This window comes from Erythrolamprus reginae, chromosome 2 (assembly GCF_031021105.1).
Source record: "Erythrolamprus reginae isolate rEryReg1 chromosome 2, rEryReg1.hap1, whole genome shotgun sequence".
Lineage (NCBI taxonomy): Eukaryota > Metazoa > Chordata > Lepidosauria > Squamata > Dipsadidae > Erythrolamprus > Erythrolamprus reginae.
The window spans coordinates 242,347,312-242,371,242 of NC_091951.1; the positions used below are offsets into that span (position 1 = coordinate 242,347,312).

A 23,931-nucleotide genomic window follows, 5' to 3' on the forward strand; every position below is an offset into this window, starting at 1 on the left:
AACTCTTGAAGCCTTTTTGGCGATATTGTTGCAGTGGGCTTTAGCACTTAGGTCATTTGATATTAGTATTCCAAGGTCTTTTACTGAGTGGGAGTTGGCTGTGAGAATTTGTTTATTCAGTTTATATATAGTCAATTATGACCTAATTTACTTGCTTGCAAAGACAATGCTGGGCTCCCAACAATATAGAGTAATGAATCAATAAGGCTACAATGAAGGTAAATGGAATTTCTTGGTAACAATTTGGAAATAGAGTAGAGTCTCGGTTATCCGTCCTTTGGATATCCGACATTCCAGATCATCTGATGTTGTGGCTGCTTGGGAGCATGGCTGTAGGCATTTCTGCACACACACACACACCCGACATGCCGCCAAACATGGCAGCCGCAACAGGGAGAAAATGCTATTTTCCTCTTCGGCTAATCGGAAACGGGCAAGAATTTTATTTCCTTCTTTGGGAGGGCATATTGGACTTGCCATGACATACAAAAAAATCAACAAGCAATCCCCCCTTCCTCTCCCTCCTGCCTATTACCTGGATAGTTTTCCTAGAAAGCTCACTGAAATATGACCCCCTTTCTGAAAAAGAAATCCAGCTTGTAAGGAGAGGAGGAGCTTTGGGAATGAAGTGGGGTTATGTGGAGAGAGGAGAGAAGAACTTGGACCAATGTGGCTGTAGAATGCAGCTGCGAGAGCTATCATGGGCGTTCCTAAATATGCCCATGTTACTCCAACACTCCGCAGCCTGCATTGGTTGCTGATCGGTTTCTGGTCACAATTCAAAGTGTTGGTTATGACCTATAAGGCCCTTCATGGCATCGGACCAGAATATCTCCTGGACCGCCTTCTGCCGCATGAATCCCAGCGACCACTTAGGTCCCACAGAGTTGGCCTTCTCCAGGTCCCATCGACTAAACAATGTTGTCGGGCGGGACCCAGGGGAAGAGCCTTCTCTGTGGCGGCCCCGACTTTCTGGAACCCACTCCCACCAGATATCAGAATTTCCCCCACCCTCCTTGCCTTTCGGAAGCTCCTTAAAACCCACCACTCGTCAGGCATGGGGGAATTGAAATTTTCAGTTCCCCCCTAGGCTTATAGAATTTATACATGGTATGTTTGTATGTATGATTGATTCTTTAAATTGGGGTTTTTAAGATTATTTTTAATATTAGATTTGTTTACATTGGTTTTTTTTATTATTGTTAGCTGCCCCGAGTCTTCAGAGAGGGCCGGCACACAAATGTAATAAATAAATAAATAAATAAATAAATAAATAAATAAATAAATAAATAAATAAATAAATAAATAAATAAATAAATAAATAAATAAATAAATAAATAAAATTTGTAAGTAAGTAAGTAAGTAAGTGAGTGAGTGAGTGAGTGAGTGAGTGAGTGAGTGAGTGAGTGAATGAATGAATGAATGAATGAATGAATGAATGAATGTGTTCATCTGATCTCATCTTCCAGGCAGGAGGGTTACGCTGAGAGGAGCTGGGCCAGAGGAGGTGCAGGTTGCTGCAATGCCCAGGCAGGCAGGCGAGCGGGTAGGTGGGCAAGTGGGCGGGCAAGCGAGCAAACTGGGAGGAGCAAAGCGGAGGGTAACAGGGGCCCTGCTGGCAGGAAATGTTCGCGCTGGCAGCGATGGTGGCTTGGGCAAGTGGAGGAGAGAAGGAAAGAGTGTGCAAGGGGCAGACTGAATACCCATTGGCTTTTAGAAGTGCAGGAGCCGGTGCCTATTTATTTATATTTATTTTTCTCCTGCCTTGATTTTGAATCAAGTCAAGGCCATATACAGAATAGTCTGGATTATCTGACATTTTCAGTTATCCGACTATCATCCCGCCCGTTTATGTTGGATAATAAAGACTACTGTACTTTGTTATTGTCTTCCCATCCATTCCCATCTATTCTGGGATTTATTGGTGGCTTCCCAGATAGTTATTCATTCCTCAAATCTGCTTAGGTTCTAGATCTCATCCAGGTGTGGCCATCTTCTGAGTTGAAGATTCCTCAACCCTGTTTTATTTTAATTTAAAATATGATTTTACATACCTTGCTGGATGTATTGCTAATTTTAGAATAACAATGCTATTCTTAATGCTTAGAAACTTAAAATTAATGCTATTTTTGGAAACATGTATTTATCCGACAAGAGATTGGAAAGATTCTTGAAAAGGTGAAATTTCCTCATCATCTATTCCCCCAATAACTTTACTTAACTTTTAAAAAAATCTTTAAGTCTTGTTTTAAGTCTTTAAAAAAAAATCACAGCAATGTACCAAGCACTGTATCAAATGTTTTTGCTTTACAACTAATCAATGGCAATTAGAAATGTCAATTATCAATGACTCTTGGCCACATCTTCCTTTTAACCAGCCAATACTCCTTTCTTTGTTTCAGTAGTAAGCCTTTTCTTTAACTCAGTATGTTGCTCCTCATTCACAGTGATTTCCCCTATGCATACAAACAATGCAATCATTTAACCAAACAAACAGGGTAAAGTATCTTTGATTTCAGTGAACTGATATATAATGTTTTGATTTCCCAAATCAGGAGTTGGGGTTGGAGATTGCCAGGGATTAAGTGTGTAGGATTTTATGAATATCTATACTTTAAAGTTTTGTTTTGTTTTTTAGATACAGGTGATATTCTTGCACATGTTAAACAAGTTATGCACAAACAGCTATACATGATTTAATATTTTCACGATTATACCATCCATACCTGCAACTTTACTAGATGTTCAACAACCCGGATAAGACGGAGTGGCTGTGGGTTCTGCCTCCCAAGGACAACTCCATCTGTCCGTCCATTACCCTGGGGGGAAAGTATTGACCCCCTCAGAGAGGGTCCGCAACTTGGGCATCCTCCTCGATCCACAGCTCACATTAGAGAAACATCTTTCAGCTGTGGCGAGGGGGACATTTGCCCAGGTTCACCTGGTGCACCAGTTGTGGCCCTATTTGGCCCGGGAATCATTGCTCACAGTCACTCATGCCCTCATCACCTCGAGGCTCGACTACTGTAACGCTCTCTACATGGGGCTACTTTTGAAAAATGTTCAGAAACTTCAGATCGTGCAGAATGCAGCTGCGAGAGCAATTATGGGCTTCTCTAAGTATGCCCATATTACTACAACACTCCACAGTCTGCATTGGTTGCCGATCAGTTTCTGGTCACAATTCAAAGTATTGGTTATGACCTATAAAGCCCTTCATGGCACCGGACCAGAATATCTTCGGGACCACCTTCTGCCGCACGAATCCCAGCGACCGGTTAGGTCCCACAGAGTTGGCCTTCTCCAGGTCCCGTTGACTAAACAATGTCGTCTGGCAGGACCCAGGGGAAGAGCCTTCTCTGTGGTGGCTCCGACCCTCTGGAACCAGTTCCCCCCTGAGATTAGGATTGCCCCCACCCTCCTTGCCTTTCGTAAACTCCTTAAAACCCACCTCTGCCGTCAGGCATGGGGAATTGAAACATCTCCCCCTGCCCATGTTGTTTTGGTGTTTGATGGATTGTGTGCTTGTTTTTTATATATATTGGGGTTGCTTTTATGAATTTTTTAACCTAAAACTGTAATTAGATTGGTAAATATTAGATTTGTCACTATGTACGGTTTTTGCCATTGTTGTGAGCCGCCCCGAGTCTGCGGAGAGGGGCGGCATATAAATCCAATAAATCTAATCGAATCTAATCCTCAGAGCACTTATGTTTCCCCCCACTCACTTCTGAACCCTTGCCATTTTTCAATACTGTCACATCATTGATAAACTTGTTTTCACTTATTTATTTATTTAGGACATTGACATTTGCAGCATTTGTTTAAATTCTGTGCTGTATTCATGTTATTTTTCATTTATCATTTTAGATGTTCTCCTTTCATTGTAAATTGAAGATGGAAGAAAGCAGCCATGGCAATGGGGAAAAGCAAGCCCTCCAAATTCAAGAAATCAAGAATGTGATTTGGACAAACCTAAAATTTGGGCAGAAAAGAAGGTGCTGAAAGGAGACTAGTGACTATCCTATATTCTCAGGTCTATGGAGATTCTCAGGCATCCAGGTCATGGTTAACCCAATGGGTTTTTTTCAAGAGGCAACTGGACTTCCTGGTTTTTCTTTGAAGACATTTCTCTTCTCATCCAGGAAGCTTCATCAGCTCTGACATGCAGTTGAAGATGCCCTCTGGGTTTGAATTTAGCAGGTACCAATGTGTAGCAGCCATACAAAATCCATTACATGTCCAGTACTTGCTGAATTAAGAAATCTGAACAAATGTGTCAGTTGTCTGCATGAGAATCATATGGCTCTACTTTATTGTAAGGCTACATTATCAGAATCAGAAAGCACCAAGATTCAACCATCTCCTTTAGAGACTGAGAAGCAATAGCAGGTTCTTTCTCAACCACTTTTTCCTCCACTCATTATGTAGACTATTCCCTCTCTTATCTGACCATTCCCAAAATAGATTAGATTAGATTTATTGGATTTATATGCCGCCCCTCTCCACAGACTCGGGGCGGCTCACAACAATGGCAAAACAGTACATAGTAACAAATCCAATACCCACCAATCCAATTACAATTTTAAGCTAAAAAATTCATAAAACAACCCCAGAATATTAAAAAACAAGCACACAATCAATCCAACACCAAAACAACATGGGCAAGGGGGAGATAGCCTTTCTTTGTCTTGTTTTTGTAAAACTTTCTAACTTATCAGTATAATTAATCTTCTCCCTTTATGCATATAATAAGTCTAGAAGATGACCAGGCCGAGCCTGAAGGTGGGATCAAATATGTCATCAGTTTCAAGTCCCTTTATGCCAGAGATGGGATTCAGCCAGCCCACCGAACTGATAGTAAAATGTTTTGAATCCCACCACTGCTTCATGCCCACAAGAGACCTAAGTCCAGCCCATCTTGAATTCCATTGACTCTTATCTACTGTATAGTTGCTTTGCCTGTTACTATGTCAGATTCTCGGGGAGAGAGAATAGGTTTGCAATAAATGTTTATATTCATTTGAAGAGAGAATCTGATATAGAAAAAATAATTAATTATCTACCCCACGGTCACAGACCAGCTCCATGATTTTAGGTCCATGTACCTATTTTTCACTTTTGGGAGATCCAGCCATATATTTCCCACTGTGCTCTAATATATTCCAAAATAGGATAGCAGAATATATTGAGAAATTTCATGGCCACAGAAATCAAGGTAGAACAAATACATTTTGTGTGAATAGTTGAAAAACTTCCTACTGTTTTACCTCATGAGAAAAACAAAATGTTGGTTGCTAGAACGATCTTCCCCAGAATTAAATCTGCGGCATATTGTAGGAAGCCCCCCCTCCCCAGAATAAAATATTCTTAATATTTTTTTAAAAAGGCAGAATATACTAATTGAGGATTCAAGTTTAAAACTGAATTTTGAATACCAGCAGTGAATGGAGCTCAGAGTCATTCTGCATCAGAATTTACTCCTGTTCCTAATCCAAATTTTCCTCATTTCAGCAATACAGTGATCCCTCGATTTTTGCGGTCTCGATTTTCGCGAAACGCTATACCACAGTTTTTCAAAAAATAATAATTAAAAAATACTCCGCGGTTTTTTTTCTATACCACGGTTTTTCCCACCCGATGACATCATACGTCATCACCAATAATCACTTCTCTGTCTCTTTCTCTTTCTTTCCTGTCATTCTCTCTCTTTCTCTATCTCTACCCCTCTTGCTCTCTCTCTTTTTCTCACTTTCCCTCTCTTGTTTTCTTTCTCTTCGCCCGCGGGCGAGCGGGCGAGCGGCAAGCGAGCGGCGAGCGGGTGGGTGGCAAGCAAGCGGCGAGCGGGCGGGCAAACGGGCGAGCAGGCGGGCGGGGCGAACGGGCGAGCGGCAAGCGAGCGGGGCGGGCGAACGGCAGGCGGGCGGGTGCCTACGGGTGGCCGACATTAAATACTGTACTGTACAACCATTGCCAGCCTCCGCACTTTCGTTGCTCCCCGGCTCCACCATCTGCGCATGCGCGGCCATGGAAAAAAGGGCGCGCATACGCAGATGGTGTTTTTACTTCCGCACCACTATACCACGGAAAATCAATTATCGCGGGAGGTCTTGGAACGTAACCCCCGCGATAATTGAGGGATCACTGTACATTTTAGGCAGGAAAGAAATAATGTTGCTATTATATGTAAACAATAGGAATTGCATGAAGGTCTTATTAGAATACCTATCTTCAACCACTCCGGACGACAAGTTTTCAGAGTTCCTACTACATGATATATTTTTTACAGTGTTATGCCCTTTTAGGTTGTTCTGGGCTTTTTAAACATTACTTTTATTGTGATCGCTTCCCCTGAAATAATAGATAAAAGGAGTCTATTATTTAAAAGGTGCCCGGACAATATTGGCAGTCAGCCACCTTTCCAAGATTTGTCTTTCTGGCTTGTTTCTGCATATCTGCTGTGACAATACTGACTGTAACTAGAGGAACATAATAGGTTGCATGATACCAAAACTGACTATGATAGTGCTCTGAGTTCTGGAATGATGATTTTCCTAGTTGCATTTAGAAGTGGTATCAATATATACATCCTATTATAGGTGTATCATAGGATGTTTTCAGCTGACACAGTTGAACCCTGTGCCCCCAAATGACCCCAGTCAATGGCTTCATACAGATGTTAATTAAGAGAGGAGAGACTCAAGACCTGAAGTGCTCCACATAACAGGGACCCAGGACTGGACCTTTCCCCCCTACCCATACCAACTGGCTCCAGCAATGGAATGTGGGAAGGAATATCCATCTGGTTCAGTTCCAACCTGGGTGAAAGACACTAGAAACATTGAGACTGATTAGAAAGAAGGTTTAATGGTGAAGCAGAACCACATGGGTTCTGGGCAGCTGACCACATAAAGTTGAGAGTGGGCGGGTGTGTTATACCTTATTTTGGGTTCTGCATTTGAGCTTCCAGTTCCTGTGCAATAGAATGTATTCAATTGGCTGTTGTCAGACTCCCATGGGACCTTGTAGAGGTTATGTAGGGGTCATAGCTGGCTCTATAGGCAAAAGAGAAAATGCAAATCTAGGTGTTTGTCTGAGCTAAGTTTGGTTGAGGTTTGCTGGGGGTGGTGCAACTGAAAGGGTTTGGGGCAATTCCTATTGTGGCTGGGGACTAATCCTACCTTTGTTAAGATCTTGCTGCAGGGAATTTCAAAATATCTTGTCTTGAATTGATTTCTGGCTGCAGTATTTGCTCTGCCTATGAATAGAGCTACCTAGATACTTAGCTTCGTACAATAAGTTCTTTATCTTTTAAGTGCTGATATCTTCTGTGGGCTATTAAGAATGGTGGGGCTTGCTTTATGTCTCCAAGAGTGTGCTTCTCCATTCCTCCTTTAGGAAAATATAATATTCTACCTTTTTAATATTTCCTAACATATGTCATTCTTCGAGGAGAGAGGTGGGTGCTAACTTTCTGCAGGAGGAAGGAAGAAAACAATTTATTTATCTATCTATCTATCTATCTATCTATCTATCTATCTATCTATCTATCTATTTATTTTATTTATTAGATTTGTATGCCGCCCCTCTCCGTAGTGCCTCCCATCAGCAATCCTTGCAGCTTTGCTGATACAGTATCAGCATTGTATAAACTTCCTTGATTCTTTTATTTGTTTTTTAATCCATAGATTAAAAGATTACCACTGCAAATTTGGCTTTGGAGATGTTAGGAAGCTCTTTTTTTTCATCTTCCAAGCATCCCTCTGAAAAAGTGGTGGTGCTGACCTTTGTAATCAAATGTTCTGCTTCGGTTTTCAAGGATCATTAGCTAAAAATTGCTAATTGGTTAAAGGCAAGTAAGGCGTAGATTGCCAGTCATTTTGACAAGCATCCCCAGTCAGCTAGGCAATTTTCTTCAGGAGCGCAGAAAACAAAATAAGAGAAAAGTTTGTTGATTATCATTGTAGATTGCAAAATATTATTCAGATAAGTGAGGTATCAGGTTGGGGGCTCTGATCAAGGTGTTGGAAAACTATCTATTAAGAAAAAAAATCTTGCCAGAGCTCTCATCTGCAGCAGTTAAATGGAACCTAATAGCCTGCACATGTTCTTCCTATTCGCCATCGTCAAAATTCAAATACTTGCTATACCTGGCTCCAAATTTTCAAAGGACGTTAAGATTGGCAGATGAGAGGTGCTGCATGAATATCAAATAGACAACTTGCTCTTTGCTGGCATTTCAGATTAGTAATCCCCATAATCCCTAACCAGATTGGCCACTAATCAGAGATGGTTATGGCCGTCACAGTTCCAAATGTTTTGAGAGCTCCACATTTGTCCCTTCATCTGATCCAGTTGGCTTTGTCTTAAGTAATTATCACCAATAATTGCATCCTGAGGGCATATGCTTTAAAGCCATCTACCCATTTTAGACCAACTAATTGCTCTTTATTTTGATGGCAACCAGTGAGAACCATTCGTGTGCCAATAGCTTACAATAACCAGTGAAACGACCCTCATTATAAAGAGAAAGATTTAAGCAATCCCGCGGGGAAACGGTTTTATAGCCTGTTTAGCATCTCCTATAAAATGCAATTACAGACACTGAGAACGGAGTCAACCAAGCCCTCCTTGCATATCTTCAGTCCTCATTCTGCACACAATGTTGCCCTGGGTTTTATTTCCCTTGTGATACTTGGATGCTCTAACATTTATGTGGACTGGCGCTTACATTTCTTGATAACCCAGAGGTCAAATACTGCAAATGATCCTTGTCAAGGGAAGGAATGTGGGAACTGACTTCTAACCCAGGCTATGTTTTTGTGGAGGAGCTAAAAGCTCAACCCTTATTTCCCAGGCTATTAATCTAGTGTTTTTATGAGTCTAGGTAAAATTTTTAGTAAGGCAATATTTGCTGAAGGCTCTGATGCTGGGAATAGGCTTTTTTTTTCTCGTGTAGAATTGGAACCCTCACACTGGCTTTAGAATTTAGGAAGAAAATGTCATGTGAGCTTTAAATATTCTTCACCTTCTTAATGTTAGGAAGGATACCCAATGGGTAATCTGTATTGCATTTTTTTCTCTTTGCTTTTAAGTGATGTCTTTAGGATTATATTATATCATCAATAATGAATTAGAGAATACTGGTTCCTTGGAAGATGGATAGCCCTGTCCCTGCAAACTCATCTTTAATCCTACTTTTGAACAGAAAACAACAGCAACAACAAAGTGACAATTGAATTGCCATCTTTTGCTAAAAAGCAGCACAGGAACATGAAAGGAAAAATTCTGCCCATAATGAATGCATTTTAATGTCAAAGAGCTTCAGAAAAGGAGTGAAAGTGCATTTATTTTAACCTAGTCATTTGTGCCCTAGCAAAGAAAAGTACAAAATGTTATTGGTGTGCTGCAGTTGATGAAAACATTTTTCTTTCTGGACAAACTGAGGCCAAATGCAGATGGAAAGACTTGGACCTCACATACACATAATATTTCACTTGTAATACCTGAACACATGCATACCTATATTTACATATAATATTAGCCATTAATCAAACAATTACCTTTGAACTTAAGTTGAGATACAGACATAGTGCTGCAGACATATTTATTTAGTTTTCCATTTGCAATAATTGTAAAGCAAAAATATCACAAAACATGTACAGGACATTCATCAATTGGATTTATATGTCACCCCTCTCCAGGACATTGACAGCAGGAAGAGTGGAACAAAAATGTTATGGATAGAATTTATCCATTTTTGAGAAGAGAGGCAAAAGAAAAAGAAGCAACCAGATTAACACTTAAAAAAAATCAGATAGAAAGTTGTCTCTTTGGGTTTGATTGGATTAACTCTCTACAACTTCCTATCCCAACCCAATTTCCTTAACTCTCTACTACTCCCTATCCCAACCCAATTTCCTCAAGACTGGCTTAGGTTTCGTTTAAGATTGGCTTTAATTGATGAGCTACAATTGCAATATTTGCCTTTAAACATGCAACTCAGATAAATCCGGATAGTCCCAGATTGGAGAAACATGATCTATAGATTTCAGCTGATAAATGTCAGATCTATTTTGGAACAGCACAGATGTCTGCTTTACATTTACCTATATCTGCATTCAGGATGTTCTGCATTTGCAGATTCTGAAAAAGAGGCTCGTTTTAATGCATCACTCATTTTGGAGGAGTAAACAATCTGTTGTCCTTTCATTTGGTTGTCCCACTTGTTCTTCTGGAGAAGTGAGTTTTAATTGATCTTCTCCTCCATCTTGAGGTGGGATTGGCTGGGGTTCAGGCAACATGATAGGTTTTCCAGCATGCATTGAATTCTCTAAATAAAAGACATCAGAAGGTTGATCCACTAATGGGTCTCCAGCACTAGATATATGCTGTTTTAACCAACTTCCAAAGCAGGGTGTCCACCCAAACCCTTGGGTTGCATGGTGTTCCTTCCTATCAATTTCACCAACAGCTTCATTTCTAATGCCTTGTGGTTGTGGAAACCTTAAAGTTGCCCTTTCAAACTCTCTCTTGGGCTCCTTTACATCCACGATATGAGCAAGAACAGTATGTCCATCCCCTCTGATAGTATTTTTAGAGCAAAGTATACCCTTGGAAGGAAATCCAGTTTCATAGATAGTATCATGATCACTTGTTTGGCCTAACAGAGAATTGGAGCATGGAGGATTCATCTCTAGATCTGCTACTTCTTCCCCAAAGTCACCTGGATTTTCTCTGTGATTAGACTTCAAAGAATTGTTCCAATGATTAGACTGGATGCCTGCTAGATATGCAGGACGCCTAGCATACAAGGCATGGCTGCCTTCTGGATAAGTTGGACTATTTTTTTGTTCCCATGAAACCAGCTTGAATTGAGGTGCAATTCTCAAAGGTGCCAGAATATTTTCATTTGCCCCCAGGGACTCACCCGCACAGCAAAAATAGTTGATGGTAGGTTGGGAGGTGAAGGTTTTGTATTCTCTTGTATTAGGATAACTTCTCCTTCCAGGAGCATTATTACTTGAAAAGGGTGCACTGATATGTACTGGTCTCCATGTATCTTCAGAATATGTTGGGTTTCTTCTGATGTGTGCATTAAAGTAGGATGGAGTTTCTTTGGGAACAGATGGGTCAGCCACTATGGGGGCCCATGTATCTCTTTCATCATAAGGTGATCTTCCTTGGAAAAGATTACTAGTTTGTGGTGGAGGGTATGATCCAGGGTATGGTGGATTCTTCTCTGTGTGTCCCTGTGTGTTGCTTAAGTGATATGGAACATTTTCAAATGGTTCTGAACCATGAACTGCAGAATGTACGGGAATCTGTCTGTTAATTTCTTCATATGGTGAATTGGCTCTTTCATTGGCTGGTTGCTCTGCATAATATTTGGGATTTATATGGGGCTCACTTGGATTATAGGGAGAATTTTGGTATTGTACGTCAGGATCGGCCAAATGTTTTTCATAGGGCCATATATTTTGCCTGGAATATAGGTCATTCTCCTGCAGAATGCTTCCATGATATTCGCTCCTTTGCATTTGATCTGAAGACAAAAGGGATGAATAAGATGGCCTTTCTCTTTGCCCTTGAGGCTCTATTGTAGGCAAGTTCTCTTTGTCCTCCCAAAATCTGGGATGAAAGGCAGAAGCTTGCTGCCTGTAGGAATTCTTATCAGAATAAGTAGCATGTCCCCTCTGATGCAAAGAACCTGGGGAGTAGGCTGGATTATATCCCGGAGGAGTTTCTTTAACTGTCTCTAAATCTTTCTGGTTCCACATTGGGTTTTGTAAAGATGGAAATGGTTCTCTCTGAAGATCTGGATGAATAAAGGACTGTTCGTTCCAATTGTTCTCATGGGCTTCTTTTTCAAATGGAGTTCCTCTTGTATCCAAAAATAAGTCCTTATGGGATTGTCCGTTTGACTGTTGTTTTCTAGAAGGATGATACCTATCAGCGTTTTCTTCCACTTTGTTCAGAGAATGGCTATCTGATTGAAAACTAGGTTGTTCATGTCCTCCATATGCTGTATTCCTATTCCACTGAGGTCCTGGATCAGAGCTAGGATGAGCTCTCCAGCTTGATGGATTATTTCCAGGATAATGGAATTTCTCTTGTTGCCCATATGAGTTAGGCCTATTTTTTCCTGTTGGGTGATTGCTGTTAATTCTCTGCAGATTAGCTCTGTGAACGGAATTGTCTCTATAAACCCAAGGCTCTTCTGGGTTTTCAGCTTGCATCGATGGATTTCCCCTAGATACTACTGTGTTTAAGTGTCTTGAATTACCCATATCTGGGTTGGGTTTATAAATATGTGATCCAGGTCCCCTGGAATGATGACTACCTGAAAAAAAGTTAGGAAAAGCATTGGTATTTGTAGACTTAGGTCTATAATTTGATTGATCAAAGCCATTCTGGACTGCTTCATTTTGTCCTGACATATGACCTGTAGGAGAAGGTGTTGGGATTCCATTTCTACTAACAGGTTTTTTTGAAAGGCCTGGAAAATTGGCCTCGTTATTTGTTGTGCTGAGTCCTGAAATAGTAGCATTCCCTCCATGACTGGCTGGAATGGTTGAATTTGTGTCCAAAACTGTTGAGTTTGTTGTAGGATCTGATGCTGGATTCTCTTTAGGGGGTTCTTTTTCTTTGGGTTTCTCAAAGTCTTGTTCAAACATCTCTTCAGAATAATAAGGAGGCCGATTTCCTAATCCATGGTAGCCATATCCAAAATATGGAGTCTAAAAATGCAAAAGAGAAAACAAAATGGTATTACATTAATGTATCTTAATCTTAATGATTCTAAAGAAATCTTAACTCCAGGGTATAATTATGATAAAATAAACATAATTAAGTGTGCAGCAAACTTAAGTCTTAGAACTAGCAAACATTAAATACGCTGATGTATACAACTGTGGTACAATCAAGGTGTCTTTGAAAATCATGGTACGTTTTCTCAAGTTATGCCCCAATTTTACTTTACTTATAGCTCATATATAGATTACTGCATTTAATTGTTATACTTACCCCTTCTTCATTGCTGACAGGTGGCTGTCCAAATGGCATATGCTAAGGAAAATAATAAATACATTAGGAAGGATTGGGGAAGCTATGGAACAACAATCTTTATCAGTCAAGTATACTTATTTAAGACCTCTGAAGAACCAATCCGAGTCTTCAGAGAAGGCCGGCATACAAAACTAATAAGTGAGTGAGTGAGTGAGTGAGTGAGTGAGTGAGTGAGTGAGTGAATGAATGAATGAATGAATGAATGAATGAATTTCCATAATTCCTCAGCCAGTCAATTTTGGACACCCCTGCCTTAAGGAGATATCTCCAGGATTACATCATCAATAAATACAAAGAGCATACTGGTTTCTTGAAAGATGGCTAGCTGTGCTCTTTTAAATCATCAATGGATAATCAGCATTGCATTGTTTTCAGTTCTTTGCATGCATTCTTTGCTTTCAGCTGAGGTCTCTAGGATTGTATTATATCACAGATAAAGAAATAAAGAATGCTGGTTCCTTGGATGATGGTTAGCTGCACTCCTGTAAACTCATCTTTAATCCTGCTGGTTTTGAACACACACACACACACACACACACACACACACTGACAATTTAATTGCTATCTTCTGCTAAAAAGCACCAGAGGCAAATGAAAAGAATAAAATCAATCCATATCAAATGTATCTTAATGTCAAAGAGCTCCACAAGAGGTGTACTTTTTGCCTAGGAGTCAAGCTGCACACAGGGTTTATCTCCTTTTTATCTTCACAGCAATCTTGTGAGCATAGGTGTAATTGAAAAAAATGATAGCTAAAACTCAGCCTGTGAGCTTCATAGTTACAGGAGAATACTAATGATTATTCAATTCATAACTGTAACTCATTGGACACTTTCCAAAGATGTGATCTTTAATTCCCAGAATACTCTCCTAGATAAGTATTCTGGATTTGAAATCCATACATCTGAAGACTTCAGGTTGCTGAAGGCCACAGTAATGATTAGTGTTTTGTAAGTATTATGCTGAGTTTAGTTGCATTTATGCAGGAGAATGCGTGAGCACATCATAATAGATAATATTTGCAGAAAAGGCTTTGTCTCATGGATTTGAATGCAGGAAGCGTTTTTCCACTGGCAATATGTACCACTTATGGACTTTTATATCACCATCTCTATTTCTAACATTGTGTCCCCGAGCTATTTTTTTTTAACAGACCAAAAACAATAAACTATAAAACTACTGCATAATCAAGCAGCTTCAGGTTTCTACATTAAGAATAATTGACTCACCTGTGGAAAATGCCAAGGTGGTTGCGAATATGGAGGAAAGCCCTGGAAAAGAAAAGGAACCATTGGTTATGTATTTACAACACAAAAATAGTTGCAGTGTCACTATGCGATGAATGCGGCACAATAATCTTTTGAGGCAGCCTTGGGTTACTGAAAGGACTACAAAATATTTCTGTTATGGTAGCTTAATTCTAAATAATATGGACAGTGGGGGAAAAAAATGCTTCTTTGAATAGATGCACCCAAGTTATATAACTTGTTTCTGGGCAATAGATGCCATTTGAGCTAATGGAATTTCGCTCCTAAAAAGACACCAAAGGATTGCAGTGTGTATGATTTTCAATATGACTTGGAGCTGAACATAATAAATGGCAGAGTGAAGACAGTGTTAGATTATAACCTGAAACACCAAATGGAACTGGATCCTAGGTAGCTGTGATTTTTTATTAAGTGAACAAGCCTTCACTTAAGACCACACTTGGAATATTGCATCCAGTTCTGGTCATCATCACAGTATAAAAATATATTATGAGAATCTGCAGAAAAGAGCAATGAATATGAATAAGGAACTGGAGACTTAAACATTTTTTAAAATTGGATTTGTATGCCGCCCCTCTCCGCAGACTCGGGGCGGCTAACAACAGTAGCAAAACAGCATATAACAATAATCCAATACTAAAAACAGTTAAAAACCCATTATTATAAAAACCAATCATACATACAGACATACCATGCATAAAATTGTAAAGGCCTAGGGGAAAATGTATGTCAATTCCCCCATGCCTGGCAACAGAGGTGGGTTTTAAGCAGCTTACGAAAGGCAAGGAGGGTGGGGGCAATTCTAATCTCTGGGGGGAGTTGGTTCCAGAGGGCTGGAGCCACCACAGAGAAGGCTCTTCCCCTGGGCCCCGCCAAGCGACATTGTTTAGTTGACGGGACCTGGAGAAGACCCACTCTGTGGGACCTAACTGGTCGCTGGGATTCGTGCAGCAGAAGGCGGTCCCTGAGGTAACCTGGTCCGGTGCCATGAAGGGCTTTATAGGTCATAACCAACACTTTGAATTGTGACTGGAAACTGATCTGCAACCAATGCAGACTGCGGAGTGTTGGTGTGACATGGGCATATTTGGGAAAGCCCATGATTGCTCTCGCAGCTGCATTCTGCACGATCTGAAGTTTCCGAACACTTTTCAAAGGTAGCCCCATGTAGAGAGCGTTACAGTAGTCGAGCCTTGAGGGGATGAGGGCATGAGTGACTGTGAGCAGTGACTCCCGCTCCAAATAGGGTCGCAACTGGTGCACCAGGCGAACCTGGGCGAACGCAGTTGCAAGAATTGGGTATGAAAAGAAGAAATAAGGGTAACCTGATAGCAGTGTTCCAATGTTTGAGGGGCTGGCACAAAGAAGACAGGGTCAGCCTATTCTCCAAAGCACCTGAAGGCAGCACAAGAAGCAATGGATGGAAATTAACCAAGGAGAAAGGCCACCTATAACCAAGGAGAAATTTCCTCACAGTGAGAGCAATAAACCAGTGGAATTGCTTGCCTTCAGAAGTTGAGGGTACTCCATCATAGAGGCTTTTAAAAAAGAGATTTGGCAGTCATGTGTCTGAAATGTTATGGGGTTTCCTGCTTGAGCAGGGAGTTAGACTACAAGACCTCCAAGGTCCCTTCCAATTCTGTTATTGTGGTACATCTATGCAAACTTCCCTTCAATGCATATTATTTTATTTTATACAACTACTGCATGTACAGATTCTAATGGAGTCTCCCAGAAAACTAATTAAATAACACAATAAATGTTTAGAAAATAAATAGTGCCTGTCAGCTCCAAGATTGAAATAAATTCCCAGAGTGGTACCTGTATTAATCCGACACAATGCCTTGTGTAGAGTAGCTTAGTGATGTTTTACAAATGTGTGTTTGATATTTGATCATAAATAAATGTCACGGGTATTGTGTTAGTTAAGCGCAGCTAAGTCCACCAAGAGATTTGTTGCATCTTTGACACCTTTTATGGAGTTCATTCATGCATTATTCTCGAGTAAATATTATAGTTTGAAAAACATCTGAGACAAGCTCTTATCACACTATGTGTTTGTGTATTGCATGATACACAGAAATATGTTGATTATGTTTTGGTCAGTATCAGCTGGGTTTGTACACAAAGTAGGACATAAACTTAATTGACAAAACATAGCTGAAAATTTAGCAAACTAAATTAAGCCAAAATCAAATAACCTGATGCAATTGTGAACCAAATGACTCAACTAATGAACAGAGAAAATGTTTTCTCTCCTCCTAATCTATTTTTTCAAATCCTCTACCCCTACCTGGAAGGTTTATTTCTTAAGAACAATAATTCTTGTTTTTATTTGATGCCTTGAGGATTCTACAATTAGCAATAGACTTATATACCGCTCCATAATGCTTCCCAGCCCCCTCTAAGCAGTTTACAGAGTCATCATATTGCCCCTAACATTCTGGGTCTTCATTTTACCCACTTCCGAAGGATGGAAGGCTGAATCAACCTTGAGCTGGTGAGAAACAAACTATTGCCAGTGGAATGCATTTTTAGCCTGCAATACTGCATTCTAACCACTATACCAATGATTTGATAATAATCTTAATCCTACTCATTTACCTGGGGCTGTTGCTGTTTTCCCTCCTTAGGATGCTGAAATGGCACTTGTGGATACGTCTGAGATGGGTTGGTCTTTTCTGGCTGTTTTGGCAGAGGTTGTGGCTGCTGATATCTTGGTTGCTGTGGTGGTAACTGTGGTCTTAGGTTGGGCTGCTTAGTTCCTGGAATTTGTTGCGGCTTTTGCTGGGGAAGCCTAGAAGCTTGATGTACTGGTGAGGCTGACTGTGGCCAGAGCAAAAATCTCTGCAGAGGCAATACAGGCCACTGGGAGAACATCTGTGGGTAATTTGAATGGTACCCATAAAAGGAACCAGCAATCTGAAATAAAAGTTTTTTAAAAAAATATTGTAGAGTTTCAGCACATGGGAATCAAAAGTTGTACCTAGTTGCTTTTCCACAGTAGTTGATTTTTTCCAATACTAAGAGGTTCCAAGTGTACTTATATATTTTGCATAGCAAAAATGTATATAGATTTGGGGATCCTACATAGCAGCTTCTATGAGCCAGCAGCTGTCAAAAAAGGCCAATGCAATCCTAGGCTGCATTAATAGAGGGATAGAATCACATGAAGTATTAATACCACTTTATGATGTCTTGGTAAGACCATGCATGGAATATTGCATCCAGTTTTTGTCATCACAATGTAAAAAAAGACATGAAGACTAGAAAGTGTGCAAAGAGCAACAAAGAAGATTAGGGGACTGGAGGCTAAAACATATAGAGAATGGTTGCAGGAACTGGGTATGTCTAGTTTAATGAAAAGAAGGACTAGAGGAAACATGATAGCAATGTTCCAATATCTCAACAGTTATCTCAACAATATCTCAAAAGAAGAGGGAATCAGACTATTCTCCAAGCACCTGAAGGTAGAACAAGAAGCAATGAATGGTTAGGAGGGAAGCAACCTAGAATTAAGGAGAATTTTCCTGACACTTAGAACAATTAATCGGTGGAACAACTTGCCTCCAGAAGTTGTGAATGTTCCAACTCTGGAGATTTTTAAAGAAGAGATTGGACAACAATTTGTTGGAATGATATAGGGTCTCCTACGTGAGCAGGGCTTTGAACGAGAAGACTTTTAAGGTCCCTTCCAACTCTTTATATTCTGTTATTCTGACTGGTTTGATCCATTTTGGAGTTGTTTCTAAACTTCTACTCATGCGTGATACAGACTGGTTTTGGGACCCTCTTGAATTGTGGCTGTGTTTACTTCACTGTTTCAATAATGTATCAACTTGGTTGAAACTATTGAGTAAAGTGCTGGTTACAAAAATATCAGCCTATGATGCTGTCACCAACGCCATGAATTGTGGAAGAGGAAAAGGGGCTTCATGGCTTTCATAGTAACCCTCAGGTTTCCTGGAATGTAAAAAGGATCTGCAGTTGATTTGTTTTCTTTATGGATAAAGTGGGGATAAGAGATTTCTGTTATTAAAGGAGCCATGCCAGTTTAGGAGACAGATAGGTGGCTGAATGCCATTTCTTCTCATTGTTTAGCTGGAGGGAGCATTGATGGGCTCATAGTAAGCAAATTCTCAGCATTTAAAGGTCAACATCACTGAACATGATCAGAGAACAGTTTTGATATGCCTTGGAGTGTTTAAGGACAAAAATATGAGTCATCTGTAAATGTACTCTTTAATAACTATCCAAGAATTTAGATAGTATCACAAGAGTCTTCTATGCAAAAGCTTCATGAAGGGGATAAACACAAAGTGAGAATATTTGAATTATTGAATTAAATACACTTTCTAAAATAGTTTTAGAAAATAATGCTATCAACATTGTTTTCTTATTTATAATGTTTAATCCAATTTCTAAGCCAAATTTAGAAAATCCTAGGTGGCTAGTAAATAAAAGAAAACAAGAAATTAAATCCAATTTTTAAGCCACCTGAAAATCTTTGTGGCTAGAAAGAAAACAAGCGTAAAAAAAGAGAAACATGTCTGATCGATTCCATGTAAATAACATCACTGATTAATATTTCTACTCCATGAAATTTTCAGGAGATATTGCAACATTTAGACACGTGTAGGTGGATACAGTTATAAAAACATTACACTGCCTGGAAGAAATTTAGCATTTTCCCAGGTAGAAAACACTGACAACTCACATTGGAAAATGTGAGTTCTGTTTAGAAAGGAAGCATATTTTTGGAAGAGATGGATTGTATGGAAGCCCATATAATGTTTTAATGGGTATTTTCAGTAAGAACTCTAGGTAGGGTCCTCCTGATAATGTTAGCATTCAAAGATATAAGAACATCTGCAAAGTTTTAACATGAATTAACCCACAATTAGCAAGATGACAACAGTTGTTGTACTGAATCTACTTCCAACTGATAGGTATTTTCCTCTGGTTTTAAGACCAGATACTTCCCAAGAGGCCTTTCAATTGGTTGGTTTATCATTTGGTCGGGTTATCATTCAGTATTCCAGACCAGGAGAAGAATTTTGATTGAAATCTACATGTTTGGATTATTTACAGCAATAACCACATTATCAGATTAGAACCAGAATTAGAGCAATGGAGACAGGTAATATCTTAGTGATAGAAACATAGAAACATAGAAGTCTGACGGCAGAAAAAGACCTTATGGTCCATCTAGTCTGCTCTTATACTATTTTCTGTATTTTATCTTAGGATGGATATATGTTTATCCCAGGCATGTTTAAATTCAGTTACTGTGGATTTATCTACCATGTCTGCTGGAAGTTTGTTCCAAGGACCTACTACTCTTTCAGTAAAATAATATTTTCTCATGTTGCTTTTGATCTTTCCCCCAACTAACTTCAGATTGTGTCCCCTTGTTCTTGTGTTCACTTTCCTATTAAAAACACTTCCCTCCTGGACCTTATTTAACCCTTTAACATATTTAAATGTTTTGATCATGTCCCCCCTTTTCCTTCTGTCCTCCAGACTATACAGATTGAGTTCATTAAGTCTTTCCTGATACGTTTTATGCTTAAGACCTTCCACCATTCTTGTAGCCCGTCTTTGGACCCGTTCAATTTTGTCAATATCTTTTTGTAGGTGAGATCTCCAGAACTGAACACAGTATTCCAAATGTGGTCTCACCAGCACTCTATATAAGGGGATCACAATCTCCCTCTTCCTGCTTGTCATACCTCTAGCTATGCAGCCAAGCATCCTACTTGCTTTCCCTACCACTTGACTGCACTGTACACCCATTGATCAGATGTATATTTTATTCAGCAGCAAGTGCCTGTTGGATATTGGTACAGTGACATTACTGGAGAATATTTAGTCTGCATTTTTGCTAGTAGTTTGGATTTATGTTTAGATTTCTTTGTTTAGAGTTTCCTCCTCATATGTTGCAGCCCATAGTGCAAAAATGCCTTTCTAACCATTTCTAGAAGTCACATCCTCCCGATCTACAACATTCACTGTTTCGTTGGCAGCACCTGATTTTGGTTTCTCTTGAATACCTAACTAGGATCACAGATGGTTAGTAGGATTTATGCATTGTAGGTAAAAAACAACAACACATTTTCTGGAACATGAGGTTCGATAGGTGGTGGTTATTCCTCTCTTTTCTGATGTATCTTCTGAATTAAATCCAAAGCATTGCACAACCCTTTTGATTAGTACCTGGATGGGAGACGAAGAAACTTCAAGGTTGTATGTGGGCAGAAAGGTTGATATGGAAGGCAATGGCAAATCACTTTCATATTATTGCAATGAAAACCACAGGGGCATGACCAACTGAGGGTAGCTCAAAGGAGAATTTATGCTAGTACAAGTAGAATGTTGTGTCGGATCATATTTCTATGTCTGTCATGCTTCAAAAAAGCTGCTGTATAATCTGGCCTTTATTATATTTCTTTTAAAGCTGAAATGTTGTTTTCAACTGCTTTTGTTTATGTCCCTTGTCTCAGAGGATACTAAGACCTGGCATATCTTAGTATAAAATAAAGTTAAAAGTAAATAAAATCTGGCAAAACCAATATAATCTCCTTCCTACCTCCACACTGAGTGAGCTGGAAGCCTCTTAGCAATGATAGATTTCTCTCCAATTCTTACAGTAACTTTTCAAAAGTAATACAGTTGCATTTAAATTCCAAGATTCATTTTCATTTACTGTACATTTCATTGTGTGTAATAGTGCTATTCTTCCAAGAAGAAAAAAGACTTACTTGTGGTGAATTTATATAGCCATAGGGACCAAACTGCATCATCTGTAAACAAATGCATTTATTATCTTGTAACTTCTGAGTAAATAAGAAAACCGTTCCTTAGGCTGAACTACTGATGGATGTAATAGATGGGGATGGAAACCCTCAGGAATATACCTTCCCATCTCAGAGAAAAGATGTAAAGGAAATGCAAAAAGAAAAAACAATAACAGGTGTGACTACAACAGATTTTGTTGATTTTTTACTGTAATTAATATATGAGTCCTTTAACAAATATTGATTTGATCATATTACCAGCAATAACAATAGCATTTAGACATATACCTTTCAGTGTTTTTTAGCCTCTCTAAGTGGTTTACAGAGTAAGCATAATGATTCCCAGCAATCTGGATCCTCATTTCACTGGTCTCAGAAGGATGGAAGGCTGAGCCAACCTTGAGCCAATCAGGATCAAACTTATTTATTTATTTATTGGATTTGTATGCCGCCCCTCTCCACAGACTCGGAGCGGCTAACAACAGTAATAAAACAGCATATAATAATAATAATCCAATACTAAAAACAGTTAAAAACCCATTATTATAAAAACCAAACACACATACAGATATACCATGCATAAAATTGTAAAGGCCTGGGGGGAAAGAGTATCTCAATTCCCCCATGCCTGGTGGCAGAGGTGGGTTTTAAGCAGCTTACAAAAGGCAAGGAGGGTGGGGGCAATTCTAATCTCGGGGGGGAGTTGGTTCCAGAGTGCCGGGGCCGAAACAGAGAAGGCTCTTCCCCTTGGTCCCGCCAAAAACTGCTGGCAGTTGACAGAATTAGCCTGCAATAATTGCATTTTAACCACCATGGCTCTTACCATTTTATTAAAGCACAGCTAGTTGAGGAATTCTGAAAGTTGAAGTCCACCCATCTTAAAGCTTCCAATTTTCAGAAACCAAAACTTCTAGACCAGTGGTGACGAACCTATAGCACGGATGCCATAGATGGCACACGGAGTCATATCTTCTGGCATGCGAGCCATTGCCCTAGTTCAGCTCCAATGTGTGTGTGTTGGCCAACTGATTTTTGGCTCACACAGAGGCTCTGGGAGAGCGTTTTTGGCTTCCGGAGGGCCTCCACGGAGGTGGGGGAGGGCATTTTTACCCTTCCCCGACTCCAGGGAAGCCTTTGGGGACAGGGGAGGGTGAAACAGGAGCCTACTGGGCCCACCAGAAGTTGGGAAACAGGCCATTTCCAGCCTCCAGAGGGCCTCTAGGGTGTGGGGGAAGCTGTTTTCGTCCTCCCCAGGCATTGAATTATGTGGGCACTTGAACATGCATGATAGCGTGCGCACACGCTCTTTCGGCACCTGAGGAAAAAAAGGTTCACCATCAATGTTCTAGACCATCACTCTCAGTGCTGGAAATAAAACCGATCACTGATCATTGAAACCTGCAACTCCTGTACTATTTCAGAATAGTCCAATTGACTCTATGTTAAAGAAATCATAAGATCATAGCCTTAACATAACTAATTGGACCTAGAAGTAATCCCAATTCTTCCAGATTTTTTTCTGGAAGGGGCTTTCAAACTATATAGTTTGAAAGGGGCTTTCAAACTATATCAAGGTCTTATTTTTACATTTGGGTATTTCAAAAGGTGAGTTTTAGTCAGTGAAGGGCTACCAAAACTTTTACTACCACACTGTGGGCATGGCTTATGCAGGATGCCCTGCATTTTCTTTCAACATCTTTCAGTGCAAATTGGGTACTTTAAGATGTAGCTCCATTTTTGCTACCCCCCTGGTTTTAGTCATTCTCAAATAGATTATTCATCCATCTAAATGGGCTTTGTTTTCTAAGAATTTCCTCTCTGTGCTGGATATTGACCCCTAATCTTCTGAAGAATAACTATGTCCTTCACCTTTGTCCTCTAACAATGTCCTTCCGCTCTAGCTTTGCATACTTTATGATCTTCAAATTAGATAGCATCCACAAATGAATTAAGGAATGGGAGAAAAGTTAACCTATGGGATTAGGGGTCATTTTTGCTTCAATTAATAAATCTAAGGCCTCCTTTTCAGGGGGGGGAAAAGTGGAAAATGTACTTACTTCTTCGCTTTTGCTTCCAAATCCTGCCCTGCGTGGTTTGCGCAGCTGGAAAGAAGAAAGATATAGATGTATGACTAAGTGATCACAAGAAGAGAATTACAAAATAAAATGCAACAAAATGTTTGCTTCTGAAATACTCACCGGACCAGCAGAAGACATGCCTACAAGGCATAGATATAGGAGGATTAGCTTCATCCTTCAACTTCTCCACTAAACAGAGATAAATACAACGAACGGTCCATTACACATTTATTTTACATAGTGGTTTTAGAGATCAAATCGGGAAAGAGTATCTTCACATATTCCTCATGTTATCATCAGATATAGTATTGTGCTTGAAACAGGCTGGGGAAAATGTTTTAATTCTTCTCACGAGTGCGACTACAACAGATTTTGTGCAAAGCAACCACAGATGACATGGGGAAATAGGAAACCAAGCCTTTAAATAAGCTATGTATTTATTGTGAAAAACTAAATTTACCACAGTGAGAAAACCCCAAAGGTTCCTCTGCTGTAATTTCTGCTGACACAATGCTTGAAATGTAACCTAGAAAGGTGTTAAATTAAGGGTATCCTATACAATTTTTGGCTGTTTCTTAGATCAACTTCAAAACCTTCAAAATTATTGATTGTTCAGTAGTCCCAGAGCCTTTGCTTTGCTTTCCAGATGTTTGCATGCATGGATGCGTTCATCCCCATCCCTTTCCCATATTTATTTTTTTGACACAAAAAACAGCCTTT

The 23,931-nt window shown here is 39.7% G+C and overlaps 1 protein-coding gene across 1 annotated transcript; it reads right to left on the reverse strand.

The window, feature by feature from the left end:
* Window positions 1–10,172: 10,172 nt before the first annotated feature.
* ENAM (enamelin) lies at window positions 10,173–23,385 on the reverse strand. Its single transcript, XM_070736233.1, has 7 exons — window positions 23,332–23,385; window positions 23,191–23,235; window positions 21,098–21,139; window positions 16,941–17,258; window positions 14,298–14,339; window positions 13,027–13,068; window positions 10,173–12,740 (listed from the first exon to the last, which is right to left on the reverse strand). The coding sequence occupies exons 1-7, from the start codon at window positions 23,383–23,385 to the stop codon at window positions 10,173–10,175; spliced, it is 3,111 nt and encodes a 1,036-aa protein (XP_070592334.1).
* Window positions 23,386–23,931: the final 546 nt, after the last annotated feature.